The sequence below is a fragment of the Talpa occidentalis genome, unplaced genomic scaffold (genome assembly GCF_014898055.3).
Source record: "Talpa occidentalis isolate TD23 unplaced genomic scaffold, MPIMG_talOcc4v2.1 talOcc4.13, whole genome shotgun sequence".
NCBI lineage: Eukaryota > Metazoa > Chordata > Mammalia > Eulipotyphla > Talpidae > Talpa > Talpa occidentalis.
Window position 1 is genome coordinate 20,801,078 of NW_023601322.1, and position 25,776 is coordinate 20,826,853.

A 25,776-nucleotide genomic window follows, 5' to 3' on the forward strand; every position below is an offset into this window, starting at 1 on the left:
AGGCACATCTGGCGAGATTGAGGGTTTGGATCCAGATCATCGCTATTTCAATAATGTGAGTCACAGAGCAATAAAGCCATGTTACAGAAAAGGGAATCACAAGGGTTTTGGGGTTTTCCAGGGCATATTAAAGTAATGTTTACACTATGATGTAGTTTATTAAGAATACAATAGCAGCAATTTGTCTGATAAAACAATGTATATAGCTTAATTAAATGTGACATGGAAACACGAACAGAGCACACAGGTGTTAGAAAAAATGGTGTTGATAGGATTGCTCCAGGCAGGGTTGCCAGCAGCCTTTAACATGTAATGAAATGCATTGTCTGCAAAGTACAATACAACAAAGTGCAATAAGGCCATGCCCCTCTAAAACACACGAAAGAAAGGTTGCTCTGGTTGTTTGGAGGGATCTGGGGAAAGTTTCAAGACAGAAGGCTTGTGTAAGGAAGTGTGGAGAAGAGTGTTATTTGCTGTGGTTACACCTGCTGAGGAGGGCAAGTCACTGAGGGCAACCGAGAGCGGGAAAAGGAAAATGCGCTGGCAAGCCAAGGCGCTTGTCTCTATTTCCCAGGAAGAGAAGACTGAGCACTGGAGAGTGCTGGGAGAAAGCAAGAAATGGGAGGTCCCCTCGTTTACTGTTGCAATAATTACAATAGTTAAGAATTGGAAACAACCTAATTGCCCATCAACTGATAAATGGAGTAAAAAAAAAAAAAAAGATGTGGTAGATGATGGAGAGAGAGAGACAGAGAGAGAGAGAGAGAGAGAGAGAGAGAGAGATTATACAGCTAAAAAAAATAAGGTGGGATACTGCCCTTTGCAACATGGTAGACCTAGAGGGTATTATATTCAGTGAAATAAGCCAGACAAAGACAAACACCCTATGATTTCACTTACTTGTGGCATGCAGAGAAAACAAATGGATGCTCCTGAAGGATGAAGCAGCGAGGTGTCCTATTGCAGGATGTGGGACCAGGTTGTGGGACTGAGGCTGCAAGGAGGATGACTCCCCCGGGGGGCACCTGAGGGCCTGGAGGAGAGGTGAGAAGAGTAGATGGCTAACCTCATGTATCAGGCCACAGGGTGTGCTGACTAAAAATTGTTTCAGGGTGTATCTGTGAGGGCATGTCCTGATGAGAGCAGCATTCGAGTCTATGGACTTAGTAGATGGCCCTCCCTGATGTGGGCGGGCCCCATTGAATGCCTACAGCGCCAAAATAGAACAGGAAGCAGAGGAGGGAGAATTTATGCCCTTCCTGCCCCACCTCCCCCCACTTGAGCTGGACCTTGGTCTTCTACCTTGGTTGTCAGGCCTCCACAGTTGGACTGGAACTTCAGCACTGGCTTCCCTGGTCTCTAGCTTGCAGACACAAGGCTGGGGGACTCTTCAGTCTCCATAATTACGTGGACTAATTTTCTTCACAATATCACAATACGTCTATGTCTACAAATGTATATTTGAGTCCTCATTTAATCTTAATAGGTTCTCAGAAACTGTAACTTTAGTGAGGAAATGTGTAAATTATGCAGGTCCTTGGATAACTTAGTTTCCTTCAATATCAGCTGGGAGTTCTTTTCTCGATATTATCATGGAAGGAGGTGATTTGAGGATCTACTGCTCTGTGTGTGTGTGTGCCGGTATGAAAGTATATGTACGTGTGTGTGTATACACACTTGCACATGCCTTATTGGTTCTTTTTCCTGAGAACCCTGACAAACACAAACAAACTCTGTTCCTCCTTAGGCTCCTGAAGGATCGTCATGGTTCCAGGAAGTCACAAGCCTGAAACAATGTGAACCAGATGTTTGCTGAGAAATCCCTCTACTTCTGGGCACTGCAATAGAAAGGTGGGGAGGCAGGTGGCGATTAGGAAGGCTGCCTGTTGTTAAGGAGGCAGAGAATTATTCCTCCAGACCCTTCTCCCCACCCCAAAAATAGCCCAGGCCTCTCCTCCAGGATCACCTCCATTGTAAGTATAAGCAGCAACTAAATAGACAAGGATAACAGCAGGAGGCAGGGTCTGTAAACAAAGACCTCTGGAATCTAAGAACTGAGAGGGGTCTAGTACTAACATCCATATTTTTACAGTTGGCAAAATCAGCAAAGGAAGCGTCCACCCCACAGCCACATGCTGGCTAGTGGCGGGGCAAGGATGAGGACCCCTGGTTCCTGGTCCCAGAAACATGAGTAGAAATATGTGGAAAGCTACACCTACCATTTCAGGTGATTCCACTTCATTAAGAGCTGGGGCTTTAAATATTCATGAACCTAATGTAAACTATGGACTTTAGCTAATAATAATACATCAATATTGGCTCATGATTATAACAAAGGCACCACACTAAGACAAGATGGGAATAATAGGGGAAACTGGGTAGTGATACCAGAGTAATAGGAATTTTCAGTACTTGCTGTTTACTTCTCTATAAACCTGACACTGCTCTAGTAATTAAGCTTATTACTATTTTTTAAAATTTCATTAACATGGGCTCTATTTGCAGTTTATGGGAGAGAGCAATTTTTCAGTTCACTGACCCACAACCTGAGAACAGATTCTAGGCAAGAAATCCACACCAGCTGTGGAAATCAAATTCCTTCTCTCCTACAGAGAAACTGAGGAGTCCTCCAGTTCAAATCACAACAGGTTACATTGGAAAATGGGTCAAAACTGAGGACTTTGCCCTTTAAGAGCCATAAACTGAAGTTCAGGAAACAGGTTACTTAGATGGCTAATCCTCAGCACTGAACAGATACTTTGAGAGACAAAGAAATAAGAAAGAATAATAAATAAGAGAAGAGAGAGCTAGATAACGAAAAAATAACAGAAGAGAGGGAGGAGGTGCTGGAAGAAGAGTTGGGGAGCAAAGGGGCAAGGAACTGGAGAAGGGGCGGGGGGAAGGGAAACAAACAGGTGAAAGATGGGGAGAGGATGAAGAACGTGGGTAAGATAATTGACGTTACCCCACATCTCAGACAAAGCCAGAGTTTCTCTGGACATGTCTTGGGTATGCATCGAAATAAGCACCCTGCACAAGTGAGGTGTAGTTAGCAATGCAGTTCATTTTTATTAGTTATAAATAAAGTACAAAAAATCCACCAAAAGTGAATCTAAGCATTTACACAATTCCTAATGTCTCCGCCTTTTCATTGATGCACTATTGCTTTAATATTCATAATAAATATTCTTCTAGCTTTCTGCTATAAAATAGTCTATGTAGCAAAATGTTGCACAGCACAACAGAACAGAACAGCAGGAGGATTACAAAAAAGGACAATCAACACTGAGGATAATCCTTTCACTTACCAGGGGCAACCAAATTACCCCCTGAAGGACCTGTGCAGCTGGCTCCATAGCTGAGAAATGAGCCACAGCCAAGGCCAGGGGTGGGGCTGGGGAAGAGGAAGGCTGGGGTGAGGAGGGGTGGGGGCACAGGCCAGCAAGGGCAAAGGGCCCCTCCCCCCTCTGACCCTGCAGAGCAGCATAAGGCATGTCTGTCCAGGAGCCCTGCCAAGGGGCAGTGTCTGCCAGTGTGGTGGCCATGTGTCCCGGGGGTCAACTCCACAGGCCATCTGCAAGGAAAGTAGAAGAGCAAGACTCCAGGTCAGAGGCAGAAGGGGAAGCTGGGCAGGCAGCAGGCAGGAAAGCCCAGGGAAGAGGACCCATTGTCCAGCCAGAGCAAAGTTGGGGCTTAGGGATCCTGCACAGCGTGGGGACCATGCACGACCCAGCCTGGCCAGGCAGTGTAGTGAATTGGGCCTCTGCTTCCTCCCCCATCAGCACCATCCCAGGGGGCCTCATGTGGAGGGTGGACTTCTCCACCAGGCAAAGGCAGTGATGTCAAGAGGCAGGAGGGAAGGGTGAGCTGGAAAGGAAGGAAAGGCAGGAAGGAGGGACATGCAGAGAGCACAGGCACTTCTGACCAGGGGCCCGGCATGCTCAGGGGCTCCTCGGGGACCTCCTCTATCTCCTTTTTGGCTCAAGGCATCTGGACTCATGGCTCCCAGTCCTCGACACCGCTGCCGCCCCAGACCCTCCCTCGCACTCTTCTCAAGCTGTGGAACTGAAGCCCAGCCCCTGTCCTGCCCACAGCCCCCAGGGAGCAATGGCAGAGGGTGACGGATGAGATGCTGGGGATGAGAGACCGTGAGGCCAAGACCTGTGTCCCAATCTGTTGTCAAGGTGGAAGAACAGGGGCGCCCATCCCAAAAACTGCATCTTGGGGTTTGTGTTCTGCTACCCCATCCTCATAGTGAACAGGCTACAGATTTCAGCTCACTCTCAAATACCCGTGAGAATTGGTGAAAGAGCACGCTCCGTGTCCAGGGGTGCGCTACCTGGCTTGCCTCCCTGCCACCTGCAGGATGCTGCGCACAAAGGGTTAAAGGCCCCTCTGGATATCTCCTGCCCACAAGCCCATCAGATGAATTCTCAGCTTTCTCTCTCTTCCTCTCCTCCCCTTCCTTCCGTCCAGCCTTTACTTCTCTCACAAGGAGAGCTAGCACAGCAGGTGGTCTTCCACCAAATCTGTTACATTCTGAGTCTGAGGGACCCTGAAGATCCTCCAGTTCATCTCTCTCAACCTCACCCAGAAAATGGAGACTAGGGGAGACCCGGTGACTTGCTCAAGGTCTCATGGGAGTTGCAGCAGGCCTGGCCCGAAAACCTGTGCTTCCTGACAGCAGTCCCAGCTGCCTCTGCCGAGTCAGGTTTTTAGGCTCTTGGATGCTCCTGCCAGTCATGTGCAAAGGACCCAATTCCGTTGGGCCCCAGGTGGAGAGAGTGGCCTCTAGTGCCCCCAGAGCTTCCTCAGGATGGAGGGAGGTGGGCTAAGGTTGTGGGGAGGGCTCAGGAAGAAGGAAAAACAGGTTGATGATGAGGAGCTGGGGGAAGCCAGGGTAGCAAGTGAAAGGATTACCCCAGTCAGCTGACGAGTGCAAATTATATTTATATATGTGCTAAATACAGTCACTATATTGGAGTTTTTCACTAGATCACAGCATACAGAATCAAAGGTTTGCATTTCGTATGGAATGTATCCAAAGAGGCCAGCACCACAGTAGGACAGCTTGCAATCACACACCCTGATAGTTTGGACGAAATAAAGTTCGCGGAATTTTATTTAAAATTTTTTTTTGTATTCGTAGTTGTTTGTCATCGTACCAATGCATGCAAAGCATTCCACTCCCAGAAACAACGCCAAAATGAGGTAATAGGAGTAATAAAAAAAATTAGTATCCTTTCTAAATAAATAAATTATAATTAAAAATGCAAAACAACTATAAAAATAATTAAATAAGAACCCACAATATCTACAAGTTAGTCATAAATTATGATTGTTAAATATAAGGCATTTAAACTCACAAAACCCTGTAAACTAGCAACGTGCCATGTTTTTTGTTTTTTGTGTTTTTTTTTTTTTCATTTTTGTTTTTCTATCAGCTGAAATCGCTCTAGCATTTGCTCTACGCGCGCGCAGGAGATGAAACACGAGGGGGGACCTGACAGACGTTGCTACAGCCCCACGCGGGGAGTGTTTGTCCCGCCGGCAGGCGGGCTTGGGGGATTTCTTCAGGAAAAAAAAAAAAATCTGGTGCTTTTTCTTCACCATTGAAAAAACTGTGCTTGTTCATTAGGCGTAAAGAGTTAAGAATACTTGCACGGAGGCCGGGAGAGGAGCTTGATTTCTTGAGGCCTGCCACAGGCGGTGGGCAAGAGCGACAGGGCCTGAGGGAGGGGCCCGCGCCCGCCGGGCCCTCTGCCCGCCACGCGGGTCCTGGCGTGGGTTTCCTGGATGGGCGTCCTCGGTGGGCCCCGTGGCGGTGAGGGCTGCGCAGCGGCTAGGAGGAGGCCCGACTTGGATCCTGGGGCAGCTGTCGCCCCAGAAGGCACTCATGCGTCTCAGTCAAGACAGGGTCTGAGTCCCTTGAGTAGAGCAGAAGGAGAACTAACAGGTCCCCCCTCCTGGAGATGGTGGGTGTGAGATGCTGAGGCCAGACCCTGCCTATTCTCTGCTCTTCCCAGGCCCTGGACCAATGTGGGGAGGGGTTCTTAGGGGATCAGAAGCACAGATCCCCTCCCCTCTCTTCTCACCCAGGGGCCTGCCCTGCAGGGGAAGTCAGGAGCTGAGAGGAGCCCTAGTCCAGCTCACCTCCTGTGCCCACCTGCGGAGTACAGGGTTCCAGAGGGGGGGGTCTTCAGGATCCACCCCCAATGTCGGTGGCTATCCCGTGGCCTCTGGTGACCCTCTGCCCCAGTCTGTAAGCCTGAGCACCCAGGGAGTCTGCAGAGAATTGGGAGGAGGAGGGGTGTGCAGCCACTGCATCCCCTGAAACAGAAGCTGGTGCCACAAAAGGTCGTTTTCAACAGCTCAGTGGGCACACAGCTCTACCCACTTGAAAGATATATTGATGTTGGGGAGGATCAGAGAGTGTGGGTGTTGGGGGAAATTGAGCAAGCATCCAACCCAACCTCCTTGTGTTGAGGCCCAGAGACCAGGTCTCCCAGAACCTGAGTTCTAGCATGGCCCAAGCGTTCCATGAAGACCTAACACTAGCACCCCAGACACCGGATCTTGTTCCAGCCTGCCCTCCATGCTGACCCCCTTCTACCTGCTAGCCTTTAAGACAACCTCATAGAGAAGATAAACCAGAGACAAAGAGGGAGTGGCCCTCCCTGAGCCACCTTGGCTACCTGCAGGGCAAAGCAGGGGGAGGTGGGAAAATGCCCAGCTTCTCTCCAGGCTACGAGGAAGCTCCAGGCTCAGAGGTACTTTCACCACTGGCAAGATGTGCCTTTGGCCCTAGCGATGCTGTTCATAGCCTGGCATCAGTGAATTGAACAAAGTAGTGCCCATTGCCAGGAGCTTAAATCCCACTCTGTTCCCTGGGGTTCCTCACCTAGACGGGAAGCTCCTCAAGGGTTGCTTTTGCTGTGGCCTCTCCCAATACCTGCAGCAGCGTGCTCTCAGTCACTGTTACAGAGCACCAGGGTGCTGGTCCTGACAGAGACCTTCGTCTGCATAGAAGCCTCCAGTGGTCCTCCCACTAGAAGCCCAGAGCAGCCCCACCCACTCCTCACAGCCCTGGTTGTGTCAGAAGACCCCACCTCAGCTCAAATCTGCTTCCCCACGCATTTTACCTGCTGCTCTTGGTTTTATCCTTTTGTAGCAGCAATGCAAACTCAGCTTTCCTTAACCTTATGGAATTTTTTCAGATAGGTGATAAGAATCCTATGCTCCTTAGTCTTCTGTTATTATAAGAGCCTTGAGATGGAGGCGGGGGACCTGGGATCATAGGCTTTGAGAGCAGTGCAAATGAGGCACAGGAGTGGGGAGCAAAGGAAGAGACCAGAATTCCAGGTGAGCTGCTGTTTTCCACATGTGGGTAAAGGAAGTTGGGTTGGGGCTGGAATTTGGTGGATTTTTCTCATCTCCATACATCTGTCCTCCCATCTCTCTGTTCCCTTTAAGGTTCAGGAACATGTGGGGTGGTGAAGAAAGACACACTGTGATACCACAGGGAACTTCCACATCTGTCTCTCCTGCCAGCCCCTATCCCTAAACCCCAAGGATCTTCCCAGGAGAGAGCATAGGATGCATCAGGCAGATAGTATTTATCCTCACGACGTCTAGGTGAGGTAGAGCAAGTGGAAATGGGGATGCACTGTCATTTCTCCCCACTCTAAGGGGAAGGAAACTGAGGCACAGAGAAAGAAAGGGACTTGCCCACGAATATCAAAGAGCAAGAGGCAAGGGACGCAGAGCCTCCAAACCCAGCCAAGGTGGTCTCAGGGCCAGGGTCATCTCTGAGCAACTCCATCAGGATCCAAGACATCCTAAAGGAAGTTCAAGGTCATTCTCAAGGCCCATGACTTCACGTCAGTCCCTGTGTAATAACTGAGAACGCCGTGGCCAAGACTAAATGTCTACTACTTATACTATTGTGTCTTTATCATCCGGCTAATTTTTTGCATAAGGAGGCAGTGGCCAAATTGCCTCTTAGTGACAGGGCATGAGCAGAGCTGAGAGGAAGAAGTTGGCATGACCAGGGGCATCCTGGCTTTAAGGAACAAGGGGGCAACTCTAACCGAAGACTGACCTCTCCCTGGTTCCTTGTGGAATTGGGGTGGGAGGAATGGCTGGAAACAAGGAAATGAGCCCTGGAACTGGGAAGCCCCCCTTTCAAACCAGAACGCCCTCCTTCACCTACCCAAACTCTTCCTAACCTTGACTGAGCCCCTCAGAGGCCCGTCTAAGACCCCTGCCTGCTCCTTCTCCAGGCCTTCCCTCTCCCAGATGCCCCCTCCATGCTCCGTGCACTGTAAACATGAGAAAAACAAAAGCTAAGGAGAAAACAAAACCAAGGACAAAACGAGACACCCCCCTCCCGCCTCCCAACCTGGGTGAAAAAAAAAATCATCCTTTTCACCGTAAACAGGATTTGGCTTTTTTTTTTTCCACCTTCGATTCCTTTTTCCTTTCCTCTCATAAAGACGGGAAGATTTGGGCTGTCGTTGGTTGGGTTCAGTCAGGCACCAAAACAAGAAACTCAATGAGAAATATTTGGTGCGAATTCGGTAATAGCGACATGTCCACCACAAGATGACTAGAGCACCACACACGACATTTTTCTTAAGCTAACATGCTCCGGCTGCCATCCACAGAAATAGCTAGAGACCCCTACATGGTTTCTACGTGGTCGAGAGGTATATATACAATCCTTCGAAGGACAGGATTGAGGGGCTGGTCGATCAGCTAGGACCTTCAGGATCACATCTGGATTCTCAGCAGCGTGGGCCCCCCTCCCGCCCCTGCTCCGGCCAGCTCCCGCCCTCTGCGCAGCGGGCGAGGTGAAGGGGCCCTGACCATTCCCGATGGCGCGTCCTCCCCGGCCCCTCCTCTCCCTCCGACACTGACACCACCAACTCCTCTTTCCACAAAATGTGCTTGCAGGCTTTTCCTCTACATCAAATGGCTCAGAAGGCAAAGTTTGGCTGCAAGGGCTATGGCCGTGGGGGGGACCTGGTGAAGGAAAATGGGGCGTCCACTGGCTAACTCCTCCCTCAGCTGTCGGCTCCCAGTTGTGTCTCAATGTCCACTCGGCAGATGGGGCATTTCTTGCTCATGGCGAGCCACTGGTCCACGCACAGCTGGTGGAAGAGATGCATACAGGGAAGACGCCTGGAAGAGAGAAACACACTCAGAGGAACAGTGTGGGGACTCCCTGGAGCTGCACCAGGAGCCAAGGGATGCTGGCTACGCTGCGGCCAGGAGACACACAGCCGGGACCCCTGGGGGATCGTCCAAAGAGGATCTTGGCAAGAGTGTGGATGGGAAGGGAGCTGGTGACAGGGAGTAGGTCCCCAAGGCCCCCTCCTCCAGGAAGCCTTTTCATATCAACCTGAAACAAAGTCATGGCGATTTTAGACCCACTCAAGCCAAATACTACACTGTTCTCTATGCTTTGCATGCACAAGTTCAACTGCCTGGCCACCACACATCTAGAACATCCCATATCCCACCTCCCTAGTGCAACCAAGAAGCACACTACGGCACACTAAGCACACACACTCAGCACAGACACACACAAGTCACAAGCATGCTCACACCAGACATAGTGCTCCTAAATGATTGCCAGTGCCTGCGAGGGAAGAGAGAGGAACGAAGAGGCCGGCCTCCTACCTCACATCTTCTCCGTCTTCCAGCATAGACAGGCAGATCGTGCATTTCTCATCTGTGTCTGACTCCTCCCCGTCTTCCTTCTTGCCCTTGCCATCCTGCGGTCTTCGCTGGGAGAAGCAGAGGAGCATTGATCACCTGGTGGCCATGTCTTTCATCCACAGCCTCCACTCCGCCCCTTGCAGCCCCTTCCCCAATGAGTCAATCTCTTTTAAGCTCCTAATAATGCTCAGACTTCTGTGCTCTTCTCAGATCTTCTCCCTGACTCTCCCCAAGTCCTCCCCCTTCCAGCAGGAAAGAGAGCTTGTCAAGTGAGGAAGAGACCAACTGGACTTTATTTTTGCTTCCAAGCTAAACTTACACTTTCCCAGGGGCTAGAATTTGGGGAAGAATTGGGTACCAAATGCAACAATCCTTTGCAAAACAATGGCTCTGCATAAACTGCTTCCCCCACCCCTTTTGTTCACTCTTCCTTATACCCCTTCCAGCCTAAATCCCTGCCTCCAGGCTTCTCCCTCGCTCCATTTGCAGGCCCAGGTGCTTCTTTCTGCCTTTCTGCCTCCCTCTCTCCCAGCTTTCCCCCCTCCTCCACTTCCTTCCTCTCAACTATTGTCTATTCACTGATTCACTCATTTTTAGATGAAGGCAAAACTCCTCAACCTGTCATTAACTTTCGTAATTTGTATCACACTGTTGTTTTATATGGTTGGATATCTCTTTCTGTCCAAAAGTTTCTTTTACGATAGGTACTAGTTCCAACATGAGGTCAGACATCAATGCAGGCACTCTGTTAATACTTGTTGGTTTTAATTGTCCTGTTTTAAATTCTACAATAATTATTTGAAAAGTTTACCACTATGTACAAAGTTTCAAGTTCCATGATGGTGTGAAGTGTGGCTTACTCTTCTTTAGGGTACAAAGCACATCAGTGATGCTTAATTAGTGTTCTGGTTGGGGGTCGGAGGTTGGGGGAGAGATGGAATCAGGGAATGAAATTAGTCTACCTTTCTTGTTCCCATCTCCACACCGTGCAGAGAACAGTCTGGTGATACCCATGGGAGAGACCTTTACTTACTGTTCCCTCTTCTGGGATAAGCAGACTTAAACGTCATTTTGCTGAAAGATAACCTGAAGAGTCACAAAATGAAGACCACCAGGGAATGACCTTGACCTGAGGGCCAGCCCAACATGGAAGGTCTCCCCACTCCTGTCCCTGATTCTAAGTCCTGGAGTTCCTTGGCAGCAGCAAAGGAGAGGCCCTGGGAGGTATCTTAGCTCTGCAGCATCTAACCAGAGCAAAGCCATCCAGATTTTGGTCTGAGTCCTCAATGGACAACGGAGCCAAGGTCAACTAGATGATCTGAACCCTCTAGCCCCCAACTATGCAGATCGACCTGCTGGCAGACTCACCTTCTTATACTTATGGGGGAAGGTGAACCGCTCAATGGTGTTCTGTACAGCTCCCCGAGTCACATTTCCCAACCTGTCCTCAAGCTGCAGCAGCTCCTGAAAAAGAAAAACGTGGATGTTCACATACACATACACACACACACACACACACCAAGGATGATGGACCCTGAAAGGTGTTAGCAGCAAGCATTCACAGAGCCATTGGGAAGAACTGGTCTGAGCAAAGCACCAAGATATCTCTACTCCCTGCCTTTTTCTCTCTTACTGTCAACTCTGGGGCTCCCCACATCCACCTATGCTCGCCCTAGCCGTGGAGGAGGAAAATGAGCAACTATGGTACCTCTCCCAAACAGGTAGGAACCAGGCTGGCAGGAGGAGTCCCAGACAGGGAGGCCTACCTCATAGCTCTCCCTCACGGCGGAGGTGTGTCTGCTGGGGTTCAGACCCTGGAGAGCAAGGAAGTGAAGCTGAGGGTAAGGGTAGTTTCGGATTTCATGGACGACCTGTTGGGGAGAAAATGCTTCAGGCTGGATTCAAAGTTCACAAATGTCGTTGCTTCCTCTCCTAACTACCCTGCAGCACATGAGCGCTAGCTTTCTTATCCCCATGTCTCTCTCTTTCATCCTCCTCCTCAGCCCCAGAAAGAATAACAGCATCAATAAAGTAACAGCTAATCTGACTGGGCTTTCTTCCCTGGCTGGTGCTGCTCTAAGTCAATTATCTGATGTATAATGTGGGTACAACTACTACCCTCGTGTTGCTGACAGGATAAATAAGACATAACTAGATTAAGCAAAGGGCTCAAGTTATACAAGCAAGTGGCAGATGCAGGATCTCAAAGCCACACTGGGTGGCAGAGTCCACTCCTTGCTCTACTCTGTGCTACCCCAGAGCTGGGGCTGGGGCCTGGATAGGGCATATGAGGGCATTAAACTAAAAGACTCAAGGTAAAGTATTTTACACAATTAAAGAAAAGATTAATGCAAATAATCCCTAACAAATAAAATATGATGATTTTTAAATAAAGTGAAGGATCTGACCTGTACTGACTAGCCTGGCCCTGCTCACTCACCTCTCCCAGACCTGGCTCTGCATCACAGGGGACAGATTTTCCCCTTTGCTCCTCAATTTACTCATTGCATGACTGAGCCAGTTAGTTAAACTTTCCATGCTTCATTTTGCAGATTTTCAAGATGAGGGTAATAATCTTTCATGTGGGGTTATGAGAAGCTTAAACATGCATATCTTAGATATGCAAACTATTTGACAGTGCCTGGTATGCATTAAGTGCTCAATAACTGCTAACTTAATTTCTTAGGAGATGGTGCTTTATAATGCAAACCGCATACCCTTAGAGCTGATAAGAACTTCAGAGATTTCTCTCATCTTACAAATAAGGAGATGAGGGTACATGGGGGTTTGGACACAGGCACAGGGGAATAGGACACAGGGGAGCCCCGACTCGGGATTAGGAAAAACCGCAGGCCTCAGCCTGCTGTTGGCAAAAAGTGAGGAAGCTTCCTGGCAGAGCCTTTTCACTCACCATCTGCGTGGAGGAGGAGTTTCTGGGAAAGTGGTGCATTCGAGGAGTCGCTAGGTAATGCTGATAGTGCTGGGGGAGGGGCCGCACCTGGAACTGGGCAGGACTCAAGCCAGCGTCCACGCTGAGATCCCTGCAGGAACAGGCCACGTGAATCACAGGCTGAGGTGACTCAGCTGTCAACCGACAGCAGGACCTCAGGCTCCCAGCCCACACATTGGCATGAGGGTTACAGCTGCCAGTGCCTCACAGACTCGACCCCTAAGCCTCCCCGTCTTTAGAGCAAAGGAAACAGAGACTTGAAGAGAGAGGCCTCTGCAAGGTCTAGGCCCCACAAAACTTCTGGAAACTACTGCACCAAAGCTCCATCCCAAGACAAAGCCCATCCCTAAAACACCGGATGGAGTGGGTCAGGAGATAGTCACCAGAGGCTAACCAGCAAGACACAGATGAGAGGAAACTGCAGAATAAACCACCCTATTTCTTCAACAAATACATTTAAATATAATTACATGGATAGAATTATGTTTATATGTTTCACAATTATATTTATGAACTATAGATCTAAATAGAGCAGTAGGGTTATATATTTCCTATTATTTATGGGAATTTCTGTTTCCAACCATGATGCCATGATATATGTATATTGCTATTTCTTAGATATGTTAACCTGAATCCCTGAAACTACTCTGATGAGTCTGTCATTAAGGAAAGACAAAAACTCTTGAAGCCAGTTGGAAACACATCTGGAAATCCACTAGCTTAGCCCCTTGGCAGGCATAGCAGAGGCCTCCCCTTGTCCTGCCTTGGAGAAAGGACCACTGGGTGGGGGGGGCACCTGCATGTGGCAGATGCTCTGATTCTTAACATTTACTCAGGAGCCTCAGGGAAAAATTCAAAGCAAAAGAGATGTTTAAGGAACTCTTTGAAAAGCGAAGTCCCAAGGAACGTGAGCAGTGGGCCCCGAATCCAAGCATGCTGCTTTGGGAAGCAAAGCACCTTGGTCCTCAGAGGTGAGGGATGGTCTGGCCCACTGGAGGGGAGTTGGGCTCTGGGGTCACGTCTGAGCATGTCATCAGCATATTCCTTCCTGAACAAGGATCCTTACTAGGGGATGCTGCACTGAACCTAAAGAAAGAAGCCTGGGGGGTGGGGGGCGGGGTGTTGCCCCGAGGACACATTTACCCCTGGAGAAGCAGCAGCTCCCACTTGTCTGCTGTTGCCACCAACCCATGAGAACCTGGAGGAGTTTCCAAAGGGGTCACAGAAATGCTCCCCAGACCTAAAGATACAGGGTTACCCAGAACGCTGCCTGGAGATTTCTCATGGATTGCCTCAGTGCACAATTTGTATCCATTGTGTCTCATCATCAAACTGAACCTGATTTTCCCCTGGCAGTGGTCTTGAAGGGGTGGGGGTCTGATTGTTCCATAGACCCTTACATTCTTCCAGGGAAGCTGGCCTCCAAAATGCCCACTGCCTTGTGGCCTTCAGCTCCATTTCTGGAACGACTTAGGACAGAATTTAGTGGTTTCCAGTGGTTCTCAAAAGAAAAGGGAGGAGGGGCACAGACACACTCTCCCCTCCCCCTTCCTCCTAGAGCTCTTTGCAGAGGGTGAGGGCAGCCCATCAGTCATACATCCCCTGTAATCTAATTTCCAGACTGCCTGTCTCCTGGCTGAAGAGTCCTCTTTGGAAAAGAGGGGTGGGGAATAGTATGCATCATCACAATTAGAAATGTTCCCTTCCTTGTCGCTGCTAGGCTGGCCCTTGCTGGAACAGAGCTAATTACAAGGGAGGAGAAATTGTCACCTCCTCCTCTGCAAAGAGCTTCTTACTTGGAAAGTAGGGACAGGACAGGCAGGAAGGGCCCTGGGTATACCCTGACAGGACTCAGGGTAGGGGCCTCTTAGGGTAGGGACCTCCCAGCACCCCCAGGTGGGGCACAGTCCAGTTCCTGGGGTCTCTCTGTGTAAGCAGGGGTCAGGTACACCGCGCTTGAAATGATCAAGGAGGAGGATATTGACCAAAGAAAGAAAGGTGAGGCAGGGCTAACACCGGCACCACTCCTCCTGGCATCTCTCCAGGGCGACTTTCACCTATGTCACCTGTGCAGTCCCATTTGCCGCGATGCCCGTGTTTATTCAAATCACTCAGCCGAGTGCCAGGGCCCTGGTGCTCTGATGTGCTGAACTGAATTAAATTAGATTGACTTGACTGCTGAGGGACAGATTTCAAATCCAAACCGCAATTAAATCTTCTTAATTTGAATCTGCTAATTAGAAAAAGGCTGGGCTGAAGTTGGCTGTAGTGCTTTCTCTCTTTTAAGGGACTGTTCAATCTAACAGGGAGTGTACCTGAGAACCAGCAGAGGAGACATCGGGATGTGTTAAAATGGCTATTTCCCCAACTAGTAGCATCTTTAGCATCCAATCAAGCAGAACTATCCGATTGAGTCATTCCTAGGTATCCAGTCCAGGGCTGTTTCCAAAGCAATCCTCAACTAAACCAGTTGCTGAAAAATAATTGCACTGCATGTCTGTCCTCTTAAACAGTCCATCCGTTACCACTGAGGTTTTTTGTTGGTTTGTTTCTACATTCTTAAAAAAATCTTCCTGACCTCTAAGTTGCAAGGACTGCATAAAAATTCCTGGATACCCTTCACCCACAGTCCCCAAGTATAAATGTTTTCCTATTTTACTGCATTTCTATTTCCTTCTCTCTCTCTCTTTCTCCAGATACCTACACACGCACTTCCCCCCTGGATAATTTTTCTGAACTATTTAAAATTAGCTGCAGGCATGATGCCCTTTACTTCTAAACACTTCAGAAACTGGCAAGTCTTTTTCGCATGTTAGAGTGCTCACATCTGACCCTAGTTTATAGATCAGCCTCTCCCGAGCTAGAACCAGTGAGTTAGGTGGGACAAAGGGTCTAAAACCCAGCAACACTGCATCCCAGAGCACCAAAGACCTCTGCCCTGAGTGCAAGAGATTGTGGGCCTGATGCCTACAACACCACAACGAAACCCTCATTCTACCTCCCCAGCTGCTCTCCCGAGTCCTTACCTCCAACCCAGCCAGCTCTGTCTACATTCTTTAGGTTTCTCTTGAGGTGTTTACACTACCCCAACCCCACCTGACACTGCCCTGCCTGCATGCCCAGACTCTTCTCCGTGAACTCTTGAGATGCACCACCTCCAGGAAGCCTTCATTGACTACCCTAGCTCCTGAGGCCCTCCTGTCTGCCCTCCCCCCAGGGGCTGACCACTGGTTCCCACACCTCATTGAACTTGGGAGGTGTTTGTATACCTGTTCCCTCTCCCCTTGCAGGATCATGCATACTGAGCCACAGATTGGACACATGAGGACACCCAGACACATATGAATTCACTGCAGGAACCACAGCCAGTAGGGGCCTTTTTGGGGCATGGGGTTTAGCTGAGGGAAGAGGCTTAAAGACTAGGCCTCTTGCACATTCAAGTGAAGGAAACAGGAACTCCATGGGTCAGGCAAGACCCTCCTCCTTTCTCCCCTCCCTTCCATAGGGACCCCATAGACTCACCAGTCAGTACCCTCAGCCAGATACCTGGGCTGAGGTGTCTGGAGTTGGTGGCCGAAGTCAAAGCTGGGGTGGAGGCGGTGGGGGTGGACAGACACACGCTCCTGACTCCGCCTGCTCAGAGAGAAGGAGGGTCCATGGGTTCAGGGGCTCCCAGGAGCATCGAGCAACCCCAGTCAGTGTGAGCCCAGAGCCTACAGAGTTGTGGGTTTTGCCCCTCTTCCCAAACTCCAAAGAAGTTATGCTCCAAGATTATTGGGCAACCGCCAATAATGCATATATTCCTGCTGTCGTGGGACTGCCTCTATACTGAGGCCTCTCCCTGGTGTGTCTGCATCAGGTCTTACCCTGTGTCTTACCCAAACTGTCTCACCTGCTCTGCTCCTTCTCCTATTACTTCCCTTCTGTCCTGGGTAGACTGTCTTCAAGTCACACAGGTCTGCTGCCTACAGGCTCTCCCACCTCTGTGCAGCCCCTCTGCTCCTACCGTGCTCATCTCTACCTTTCTCCACACTCTTCCCAGCTTTTGTGGCTCAGTTCAAAGTCCACCTCCTCCAAGAAGACCTCCATGAACATTCCAGATCATAACTTCTCCACTCTCTGACCTACAATCCTCACCTTCTATCCCAACCTCTACAGTCATGAATGCCTAAGTCTTAGGGATTATTTAGACTGGTGATTATTAAAGTGTGCCCCAAGAACCCCTGTAAATCCCCAGGCCCCTTCATGGGGCTTGTGGGGTCAAGACTATTTTCCTAATAATACCATGGTTTTATTTGATCATTCTCTCACAAGTGAACTGTGCAGTTTTCCAGAAAAATGTGACATGTGATCTTGCAACTGACTGGCTGCAGAAGCAGGCATGAGAACTCTGTTGTCTTATTAAGCCAAGCATTAGAGATTTGCAAATGTTTTTTTTTTTTAAGTTCCTACTGCATTTATATATAGCTATTTTTTTAAAAAATGTATTATTGGTGGGCCTCCCCGGTGGCGCAGCGGTTGAGCGCTGGGTTGCGAAGCTGCCCGAAGCCTCTGCGGCGCCGGTTCGCTCCCCGGCCACCAGAGGAGGGTCCCACATGGCGCGCAGACCTCTCCTGCCGCCCGCTGCTCCCCTCAGCAGTGTACTTCGGTCCTTCTGCCTGCTCTGCTCCCCGCTCTGGCTCTGGTGAATTCTCTCACCCTCCCGTACTTCTGACTGTACCCAGTGCTTGTATAAATAAATAAATAAATCTTAAAAAAAAAAAAAAAAAAAGACTTATTTGTATTTAAAAAAAAAAAATGTATTATTGGTGTTAACATATAATGAGCTTATAACCATTTTAAAATGAACTGACAGATATATTTTAAATTTCTCAGTTTTAATTTCTAATAGTCATAATCCACATAAATAGAGACTACTGTAGTCCTCATAATTTTTGAGAATAGAAAGAGTCCCAAGACAAAAAGTTTGGGAAGCACTGATCTAGTTCGATTTCATTTCTTGACAGTTGACAGTCAGGGAAGTGAAGTGACTTGCTCAGGGCCCCACAGCTGCTACAGATCCATCTGATCAGCATCAGTTTTGCCTACTTTTGTTCCCCATTTGCTTCATAGCTGGTGTCCCCAACCAGCCTGGGCTCTTTGAGGGCCGGGTGACCCACTCATGTCTTTAGTATCCCTTAGGGATCTTGGATGTTAGAACACGGTCATCAGGAGGCTAGAAAGGAGATGAGGGACCCTTTACTCAAATCTCCCACACTCTGCTAAAGTGCAGGGTGAGCATCCTAGACCGCCAGATACCCTGCCCCTTTCCTGCACTGCAGGAGAGGGACATCCCTTAGATCCGGAAAGGCCCCCTTGGGGCAAGGCAGCGCTCACTGCCTGGAAAGGGTTGTCATTAACTGGAGCAAAAGCTGCCCCCTGCAGAGACTCACTTGGTGACCGCTGACCCTGCCGCTGGACAGAGACAAGCACTGACCCCACCCTGGTCCCACTCACCTGGGGTGCGAGACAAGCCTGCGGTGCTGGGCTTCCAGGAGCTGCTGCTGCAGGAGGTATTGCTGGTGCAGGGCCTGAGGTAGGAAGGAGGGACCTGTGACATCCTGGAACTGCAGGGTGGGCAGCGGAGTCAGCGACTGGTGCAGGGTGCCGCTGTGCTGGTGGGCCGGGGCCATGTGGGCGCTGAGGCCTGGCTGCGACTGCACCGGGTGGGCCAGGGGGAAGTCGGGAGCGAGCTGCTGCGGCTGCGGGGGGCCCAGGTGGAAGTGGCGGCAGGAGGTAGCGTGAGGATGCTGAGACCTTTGAAAGGGGGCACCTGGAGAGGTAAGGGCAGAGAAGACCGCCTTGAGGACCAGCACTGCTCCCATCCCCTAAGGTCACCCCCAGGGCCCCGTCCCTGCCCCACCCTCCCTGGGTGTGTGTGTGGGGGGGCAGCCAGCAGCTGCTGAAACTCAAGACCTTTCGTGGAGCATGGAAATGTTATCACTTTTATGCCTGTGGTCATCTTTACTACTGCCAAGGAAAAGCTCTGTGTCTGTGTGTGTGTGTGTGTGTGTTGGAGGGCAGGGAGTGCGTCCTTTAATGAAAAGATAAGGTTCTTTTTTAAAAATTAACACACTTGTTGGGGGAGATTTAAGGTTCAGGAAGGCAATTTGGCTTTCTGGAGTCGGACTCCTCCCTCCCTTGTAACTTCATTGGCCCTTATCCCTGTTCATACAGATGTCTCTAGAGAAAACCGAATTCAGCCTGGCCAAGTCCTAAACTTGACTGAAGCCCTCGGTAGCCAGAACCTAGCCCATAGGATAGATCCCACGCCCTAATTTCCAGAGAGAAAACAATCAGAAGGGGTTTTCTGTGAAGCTTTAAAAAAAAATAATTATACAAAGTAATTTTTATTTAAATAAAAGAATAGCTTATTATAATTTATTTAAAGCAAATATTTCCAGGAATATGTTGAGCTCAGGCTAGATTTAATCTAGTCTCCACTACGTTTGGAAATAAAATTGATCTTGATGACAAGAAAGCCTTACAAATTCTCCATGAAGAAGATCCAGCTCTCAGCACTGCAGCCCTTTAATAAGGCAGGAAAGTGGACTCAGAAAATTTTGCAGGGGCTTTTTGCTAAACATGAGTGCTTCAACACATATATTCTCCTTCCCAAACCCCATCAAAATGAGGGCAAAGGAATAAGAAGATAAACAGACAAGGACAGAGAGAGAGAGCAGGAAAGGTGACATCAGCAGGCAACAGATGTCAACAGATTTTTGGAAGATGGAAAGCAGATGGAGAAATTAGCAGAGCTGAGAAATCAGAAACCAAGAGCCTGTGGAAGGGGTGGTCAACAAAAGTGGATAGACCTTGCCACACATGTTAGAAGGGTCAGGAGTTAGAGCTGCTTTGGAAGACAGGAGAGAGGGTGGAGCTGACAGCATGATCACAAGTCTATAGAAGTGATCGCGTCTGTAGAAGGAGCAATTTGCTTCTCCCCTTTCCCATTGCAGGCAGTGACTACTCCTCTCTCCCCCTGGAATTTTTGCAGGGAAACTCAGCCACAGACTCTAGTAGAGGAGGTCAGGGGTGTGACACCAGGTTCAAACAAGGGGATTAAATCAAAGCCTGTACATGGGGCTTTGGAAATTCCTGTCACCTTTTGCCCCTTGGTTCTGAAAATGCTGTCATTCAGATGTCCTTCCCTGCATCCTACAGAGTCCTGCACTGGAAACTAACTCTGGGCAGAGCTCTTCTGTTGGGAGTCCCCCACCCCAAATGTTTAGGTGCCTGACCGGCCACTTTCTAATGAAGCCCATAAATTGAAAAGTACACACACACACACACACACACACACACACAGACACACACAGCTTTTGGACAGCTTTGAGTGACTTGCTTTTCAATATGTACAGACAGCCCAAGTGTGACCAGTCTCTTGAGGAAGATTACAATGATGAGAGAATATACAAAGTTTTAAATAAGAAAAGAAGAAAAAGGTAATGCAAGGACCAGGAGAAAATAAGCCTCAAAGCACTATAGTTAAAACTCTCAGAGACATAAGATGTTGGATCCATGAAACAGCAAGAAACTCCTTGAAAAGGCAAGGTGAAAACACAAGAAATCGAACTCTTGGAAATATCAAAATGAAAAAGGTGAAATCTGAAATCCCCTAGAAGATTTGGAAGACAAAACTGGAGACAGTTCCCAGGAAGCAGGAAAGAAGACAAAGAGATGGAAAAGAGGGGAGAAAAAATGCAAAACACCAGACAGAAGATTCCACATTTGATGACTAAGAGAGGAAGAATGGAGGAAGCAATAGGGAGGAAATTATGGGAAAAAAAAAAGTAAAGAAATGTTTCCCATAACTGAAAGACTGAGTTTTTTTTGATTGAAAAGACCCTCTGAATATGCAGCAAAATACTAGAAGGGAAGAAGCCCAAGCTGTGGCATCTCACAGTGAAATGTCCAAACACTGGGGGCAAAGAGATGATTCTGACACCTTCCAGAGAGAAAGCAGGCAGGGGCCAGCCAAGGGTCAGGACACAGAAGAGCAGCAGTTTTCTCAAGAGCGGTATCAGAAACTTGGAAACAGTAGAACAACTGCCTTCAAGGTACTGAGGGAGGAAAATGACTTTCAATCTAGTATTCTGTGCCTATCCAAGCTATTAAGAAAGGGAGAGGATAGAAAGGAAAAAAAGGGGCCGAGGATAGGAAAAAAAAAACATTTTTAAATATGCATGCAGGGTCTCAAAAAAAATGAAACTTCTCAATTCTCGTTCCCAAAGAGGCACCAACATAAACCATGAAAGAGAAAGCAAAGAAAAAGGTGGGGTTTCTCGAGCACCCCCAGTAGCCATTTTAAGAGAATCAGGAAGGTAGGTGCTGCAAGGGTATCTGGGACAAGGGTAGGGGTGGAAAAGCTGAGATTACCTATAGACTTGCCACATGACAATAGCATTTGAAGCAATTTGAAGCATTTGAACCAGTCGTCCACACTGGTTTACTCACAGCCCAGATACACCTCTTTACTAAAAATAATTTAGTAAAGAATTTGTAAAAATGTTATAGGAAGAAAGGCAACCCCCAAAATGAGGCAATTATTACTTCCAGAAGGGAAAGTTTTGTGCAAGAATGTATAGTTATTATGCACAACTTGGTTCAGTGGGGCAATATTTTATACACTGCAAATAAAACACTAATAAACTATATTAGAAAAGGACACGTCTTCCATACTGAGATGAAAATAGACAATGTTATAATTGAAAAACCAACAAGTAGCAGCTTAATAATTTATTTAGAAATGTATGTGTTTCCTGAAGTACACACCCAAAGAAGAGCTGGAAATGTTGATTTGGGCGTATGATGGGAAGAGCAAGGGACAGACAATCTGTTTCACTAAATGTGTCTTACGTTGGTGCTATTTGAATTTGTAAACGGCGTGCATGTCATTGATAATTTTTTTAATCTTCTAAGTATAAATATTTGCAAAACCAGGTGAAAATAAAGAGCGTTTCTGACTCTGTGCAGCTTGGATGCCACTAGCTACAGTGAGCCAGAAAAGAATGACCTAGAACCTCATTTCCCACAAGCATTCTGGGACGAGGCCCTCTCTGCTTGGTGAATTCTGGCTTTGATAAGTCCAGGAGCTGTGGCAAGGCAAGTAGGCCGAATTCCCCTTCTCCCTGACTGCACCACCCATGGTCACAAATGACCATAAAAAGAAAGGAGAAGGCCAGCATGGCTGAAGGCAAGAAGAGAAGAGGGTAGCCACTGAAATCTAAAAAGAAGAACAGGGGCCTCCCCGGTGGCGCAGCGGTTGAGCGCTGGGTTGCGAACCTGCCCCTGGCCTCCGCGGCGCCGGCTCGATCCCCGCGGCGCCGGTTCGATCCCCGGCTGCTCCCCAGCCACCGGAGGAGGGCCCCGCATGGCGCGCAGACCTCTCCTGCTCCCCTCAGCAGTGTACTTCGGTCCTTCTGCCTGCTCTGCTCCCTGCTCTGGCTCTGGTGAATTCGCTCACCCTCCCGCGCTTCTGACTGTACCCAGTGCATGTATAAACAAAACAAACAAACAAACAAACAAATAAATAAATAAACATGCCCCTAAAATAAATTAAAAAAAAAAAAAAAGAAGAACAGAATGGGGTAAAAATGAGATGTTGCAAATTTTCTAAATCAGCTCTGTCCCATAGGCTTATCATGCAAGCCGCACCTGTAATTTTATTTTTTTCTAGTAGCCACCTTTAAAGAAGTGAAAAGAGAGAGGTGAAATCAATTTTCATAAGATAGGTGGCACAACTTAATATATTCAGAATGCTATTATTTCAACACACACTCAATAAAAAAAATTATTGAGATATTTTACATTGTTTCTCTACTAGAGATAAAAAACTTTAAAGCCCACGGACCCATGGACAACACATCTCTGTGCAGACTGGCCTAGTTCCAAGTGCTTCACGGCCACCGTAGCTAGTGGCATCCAAGCTGCACAGAGCGCCTCTGCAGGGAGAAATCCAGCTTCAGACATGGAGCAAAACACATAGCTAAGTCTCAGAACTGGTGTGTCTTCCAGTGAGGCGTGCCTGTTGTTTCCAGGTGAGATGCACGCCCCTCAGCCGTTCCCCACTGACACAAACAAGCCTACCCCAGCCGTCCACGCTGGTTTACTCACAGCGCAGACACACCTCACACATTCTCACCCAGGGACCGTTGCTTGTGCCTTCCCCATCTTTAAAGGTCACCTCCCAGCTCCTCCAAAAATGTCTCCCCTGCCCACAGCCCCAGAGGCCTTCCTCCTCTGAGTTCCTGTAGAACGGCCTGCCTCTACCGCTCATTTGGCACCTGGCAGTAGCTACCTTGAGCTGTTTCTTCACACTCGCCGCCCCCAGCTGGCAGAGCTTCGTGCCTTACTGTCTCAGGATCCCCACGCACCTCGCTGGGAGCTGAGTTCATTAAGTACCTGGCTGGTTGGCTGTCGGAAGGACTGAGGGGAAGAGTGGTTCAAGTGGACTGAGGCCCTGAGGCTGGTAGAAGCCGAGTTAGTTTGACATAGGGTGGCAAGGAGGGTGGCAGGTGGGCCTGGGTGAACTCTGGGTTGAAGCTGCAGTGCGGCAGGGTGGGTCAGGCAAGGCTGGCCATATCCTCCCCCTCAGCGCTGGTGGAGCCTCTCCCACCGCCAGGAATAGCATCTGTCTCCTCCCACCAGCCTCTCCTGCCACACGGTGCTCACCCTGCTGGGGGTGCGTTCAGGTTTCTATGGAAGCCTATTGGGGAGGGGACTGATGCCCTGGCCTGGGGGATTTGTGCTCTCCCACAGCCTGTGCCTCTGCTTCATGGGCTGGGTGGTTAGAGCTGGTGTCGCTCCAGAGTAGGCCTCAGAGAAAGGTGAACAATTCAGGCAGTCTCCACCACTGACTTCCGTTCTGGGGTTGTGTTGTCAATGACCCCCCCAGAGGGTGCTCAGCCTCTTCTCCCCCATCCCCTCAGAAGGGAAGTGAATTCAGGAGCCAGCCAGTCTGAAGCCCCAGGCCCCTCCTCATCTTGAGGGATCTGAACATACCAGGGAATAGCCGTCTATGTGGCCTCTTGAGGGGCAGAGGCATCTCAGGGTAGAATATCTGAGTGCATGACAAGTCAATGGTCAGTGATGTCTGAATGACACCTCCACACCCCAAAGGCCCGGTCAATAGAGACAACCTAAATTTTTCCCTTTAGAGTCACTCCTTTGGGTTAAAAAATAATCTCCAGATGTCCCTGATGATACTCTCCATTTATCATATGTCCCCAGAGCTGAAATGCCATCAATTGACACACTCATCATGAGCTCAGTAACAGTTTTAAGAAGTGGTGAGAATGAAGGATCTCACAGAAATGAAAAAAGAAAGCACCACTTTATTTTGTTTTGTTTTGTTTTGTTTTAAGATTTTTTATTTGTTTATGTAAGCACTGGGTACAGTTAGAAGTGCGGGAGGGTGAGAGAATTCACCAGAGCCAGAGAGGGGAACAGAACAGGCAGACTGATGAAATACACTGCTGAGGGGAGCAGCGGGCGTGGCAGGAGGGGTCTGTATGCCATATGGGACCCTTGCCGGGTGCCGGGGATGGAACCGGTGCTGCAGAGACTGCGGGCAGCTTCGCAGGCCAGCGCTCAACCGCTGCGCCTCCAGGGAGGCCCGAAAGCACCACTTTAAAGAAGCACAAGTGGGTCCTCCCTGGTGGCTTAAGGGGTTAAGACACAGCCTGTGAAGCTGTCTTCAGCCTCTGCAGTGGCCAGGGAGCAACCCACATGGCACAGCAGACCTCTCCTGACTTGCCCACTGCTCCCCACAGCAGTGTACTTCAGTCGATCTGCCTGTTCTGTTTCCCACTGTCTCTGGTGAATCCTCTCCCTCCCCACACCTCTGGCCTGTACCCCAGCTCTTGTATGCATAAATAAATAAATCTTAAAAAAAAAAAAACAACAACAACAAATAAAGAGCACAAGTAAGGGGCCTCCTTGAGGGCACAAGAGGTTAAGTCTCAGCACTATGAAGCTATCCGCAGCCACTGCAGCACAAGTTCAATTCCTGGAGCTGACCCACATGGCACAGCAGACCTCTCCTGTCTCATTCACGGCTCCCCTCAGCAGTGTATTTCAGTGGATCTGCCTGTTCTGCTCCCCACTCTCTCTGGTGGGGAATACCTCTGGCCTATACCCCAGCTCTTATATGCATAAATAAATAAATCTTTTTAAAAAATAAAGAAGCCAAGTACGATGAAATTAGTTTTGGAAATGGGAAGGAAAAGTGTGCATCTTGTAATCCTGGAAATCGGTGCTGTTACCCCCTGAGAGCTGACTGGGGCAGCACCTATGGGCAAGGGGCTGAGGCATGAGTGGAGTGGAGCCCTGCATGGCCAGGGCAGGGGAACCCCAAGTGTGAGGCTGACCAGAGGCCCACCTGCACAAACAGGACTCACAGGTACCCCACAAGTGTGTGGGCACAGGCATTCATGCCTCAAGGGTACACACAGCCCGAACAGGCTGGTGGCCAAGAGTGGGTGGCTTGGAGGACAGAGAAACCACAGTCCTATGGGCAGGGAGACGGAAGGGATAGCAGAAGCTCAGGGGCCCTGGGCCATGGGCAGGTGATGAGGTTCTGAGTCTCTGAAAGGCTTGTTGACACCTGGTAAGTGATGGAGTGGAATTTGAGCTAAAGTGGGGTGAGGGGAGAGCAGAGCTCAGGGAAATATAGGCTTTGGGAAGCAGACTCAGCAGTGAGGGGCCTTCTCAATGCCAGTTATAACACCCACAGGACACACCGTAGATCCTCACAGCCTGAATGAAGGGAATTGAGTCCAGGGGACCTCAGGAGCTTCTCGTTTTCCTAGAGTTGGGGCCTACATTTTCCTAGTGATGGGCCAGGCCAAAAAGTAAGAACAGAGAGACAGCAGAACCCTGAGGCCTAATAGGTGGGCAGCCTCCAGAGTGTGAGGAACAGTCTAGCTGTAGTCCAGTCTGGTCCCACGTGGTCACCCAGAAGCGAAGGGGCTTCACCCTCCAGACTCGGAGGCTGAGATATGTGGCCTCCAAGCCCTCAGATGAAGAGGGAAGGCCAGGGTCAGCACCTGACACCCCAAACC

The 25,776-nt window shown here is 49.1% G+C and overlaps 1 protein-coding gene across 2 annotated transcripts; it reads right to left on the reverse strand.

Annotated features, from left to right (window-relative positions):
- Positions 1-7,077: 7,077 nt before the first annotated feature.
- ARK2C (arkadia (RNF111) C-terminal like ring finger ubiquitin ligase 2C) lies at positions 7,078-18,481 on the reverse strand. Of its 2 annotated transcripts, XM_037508576.2 has the most exons (7): positions 18,170-18,481; positions 16,196-16,306; positions 12,635-12,764; positions 11,490-11,594; positions 11,092-11,187; positions 9,685-9,791; positions 7,078-9,183 (listed from the first exon to the last, which is right to left on the reverse strand). In XM_037508576.2, the coding sequence occupies exons 1-7, from the start codon at positions 18,343-18,345 to the stop codon at positions 9,066-9,068; spliced, it is 843 nt and encodes a 280-aa protein (XP_037364473.1). In that variant the 5' UTR covers positions 18,346-18,481; the 3' UTR covers positions 7,078-9,065. The 2 variants fall into 2 exon arrangements, with proteins under 2 accessions (XP_037364473.1, XP_037364474.1); XM_037508577.2 differs by lacking the exon at positions 16,196-16,306 and having other exon boundaries at positions 18,170-18,335.
- Positions 18,482-25,776: the final 7,295 nt, after the last annotated feature.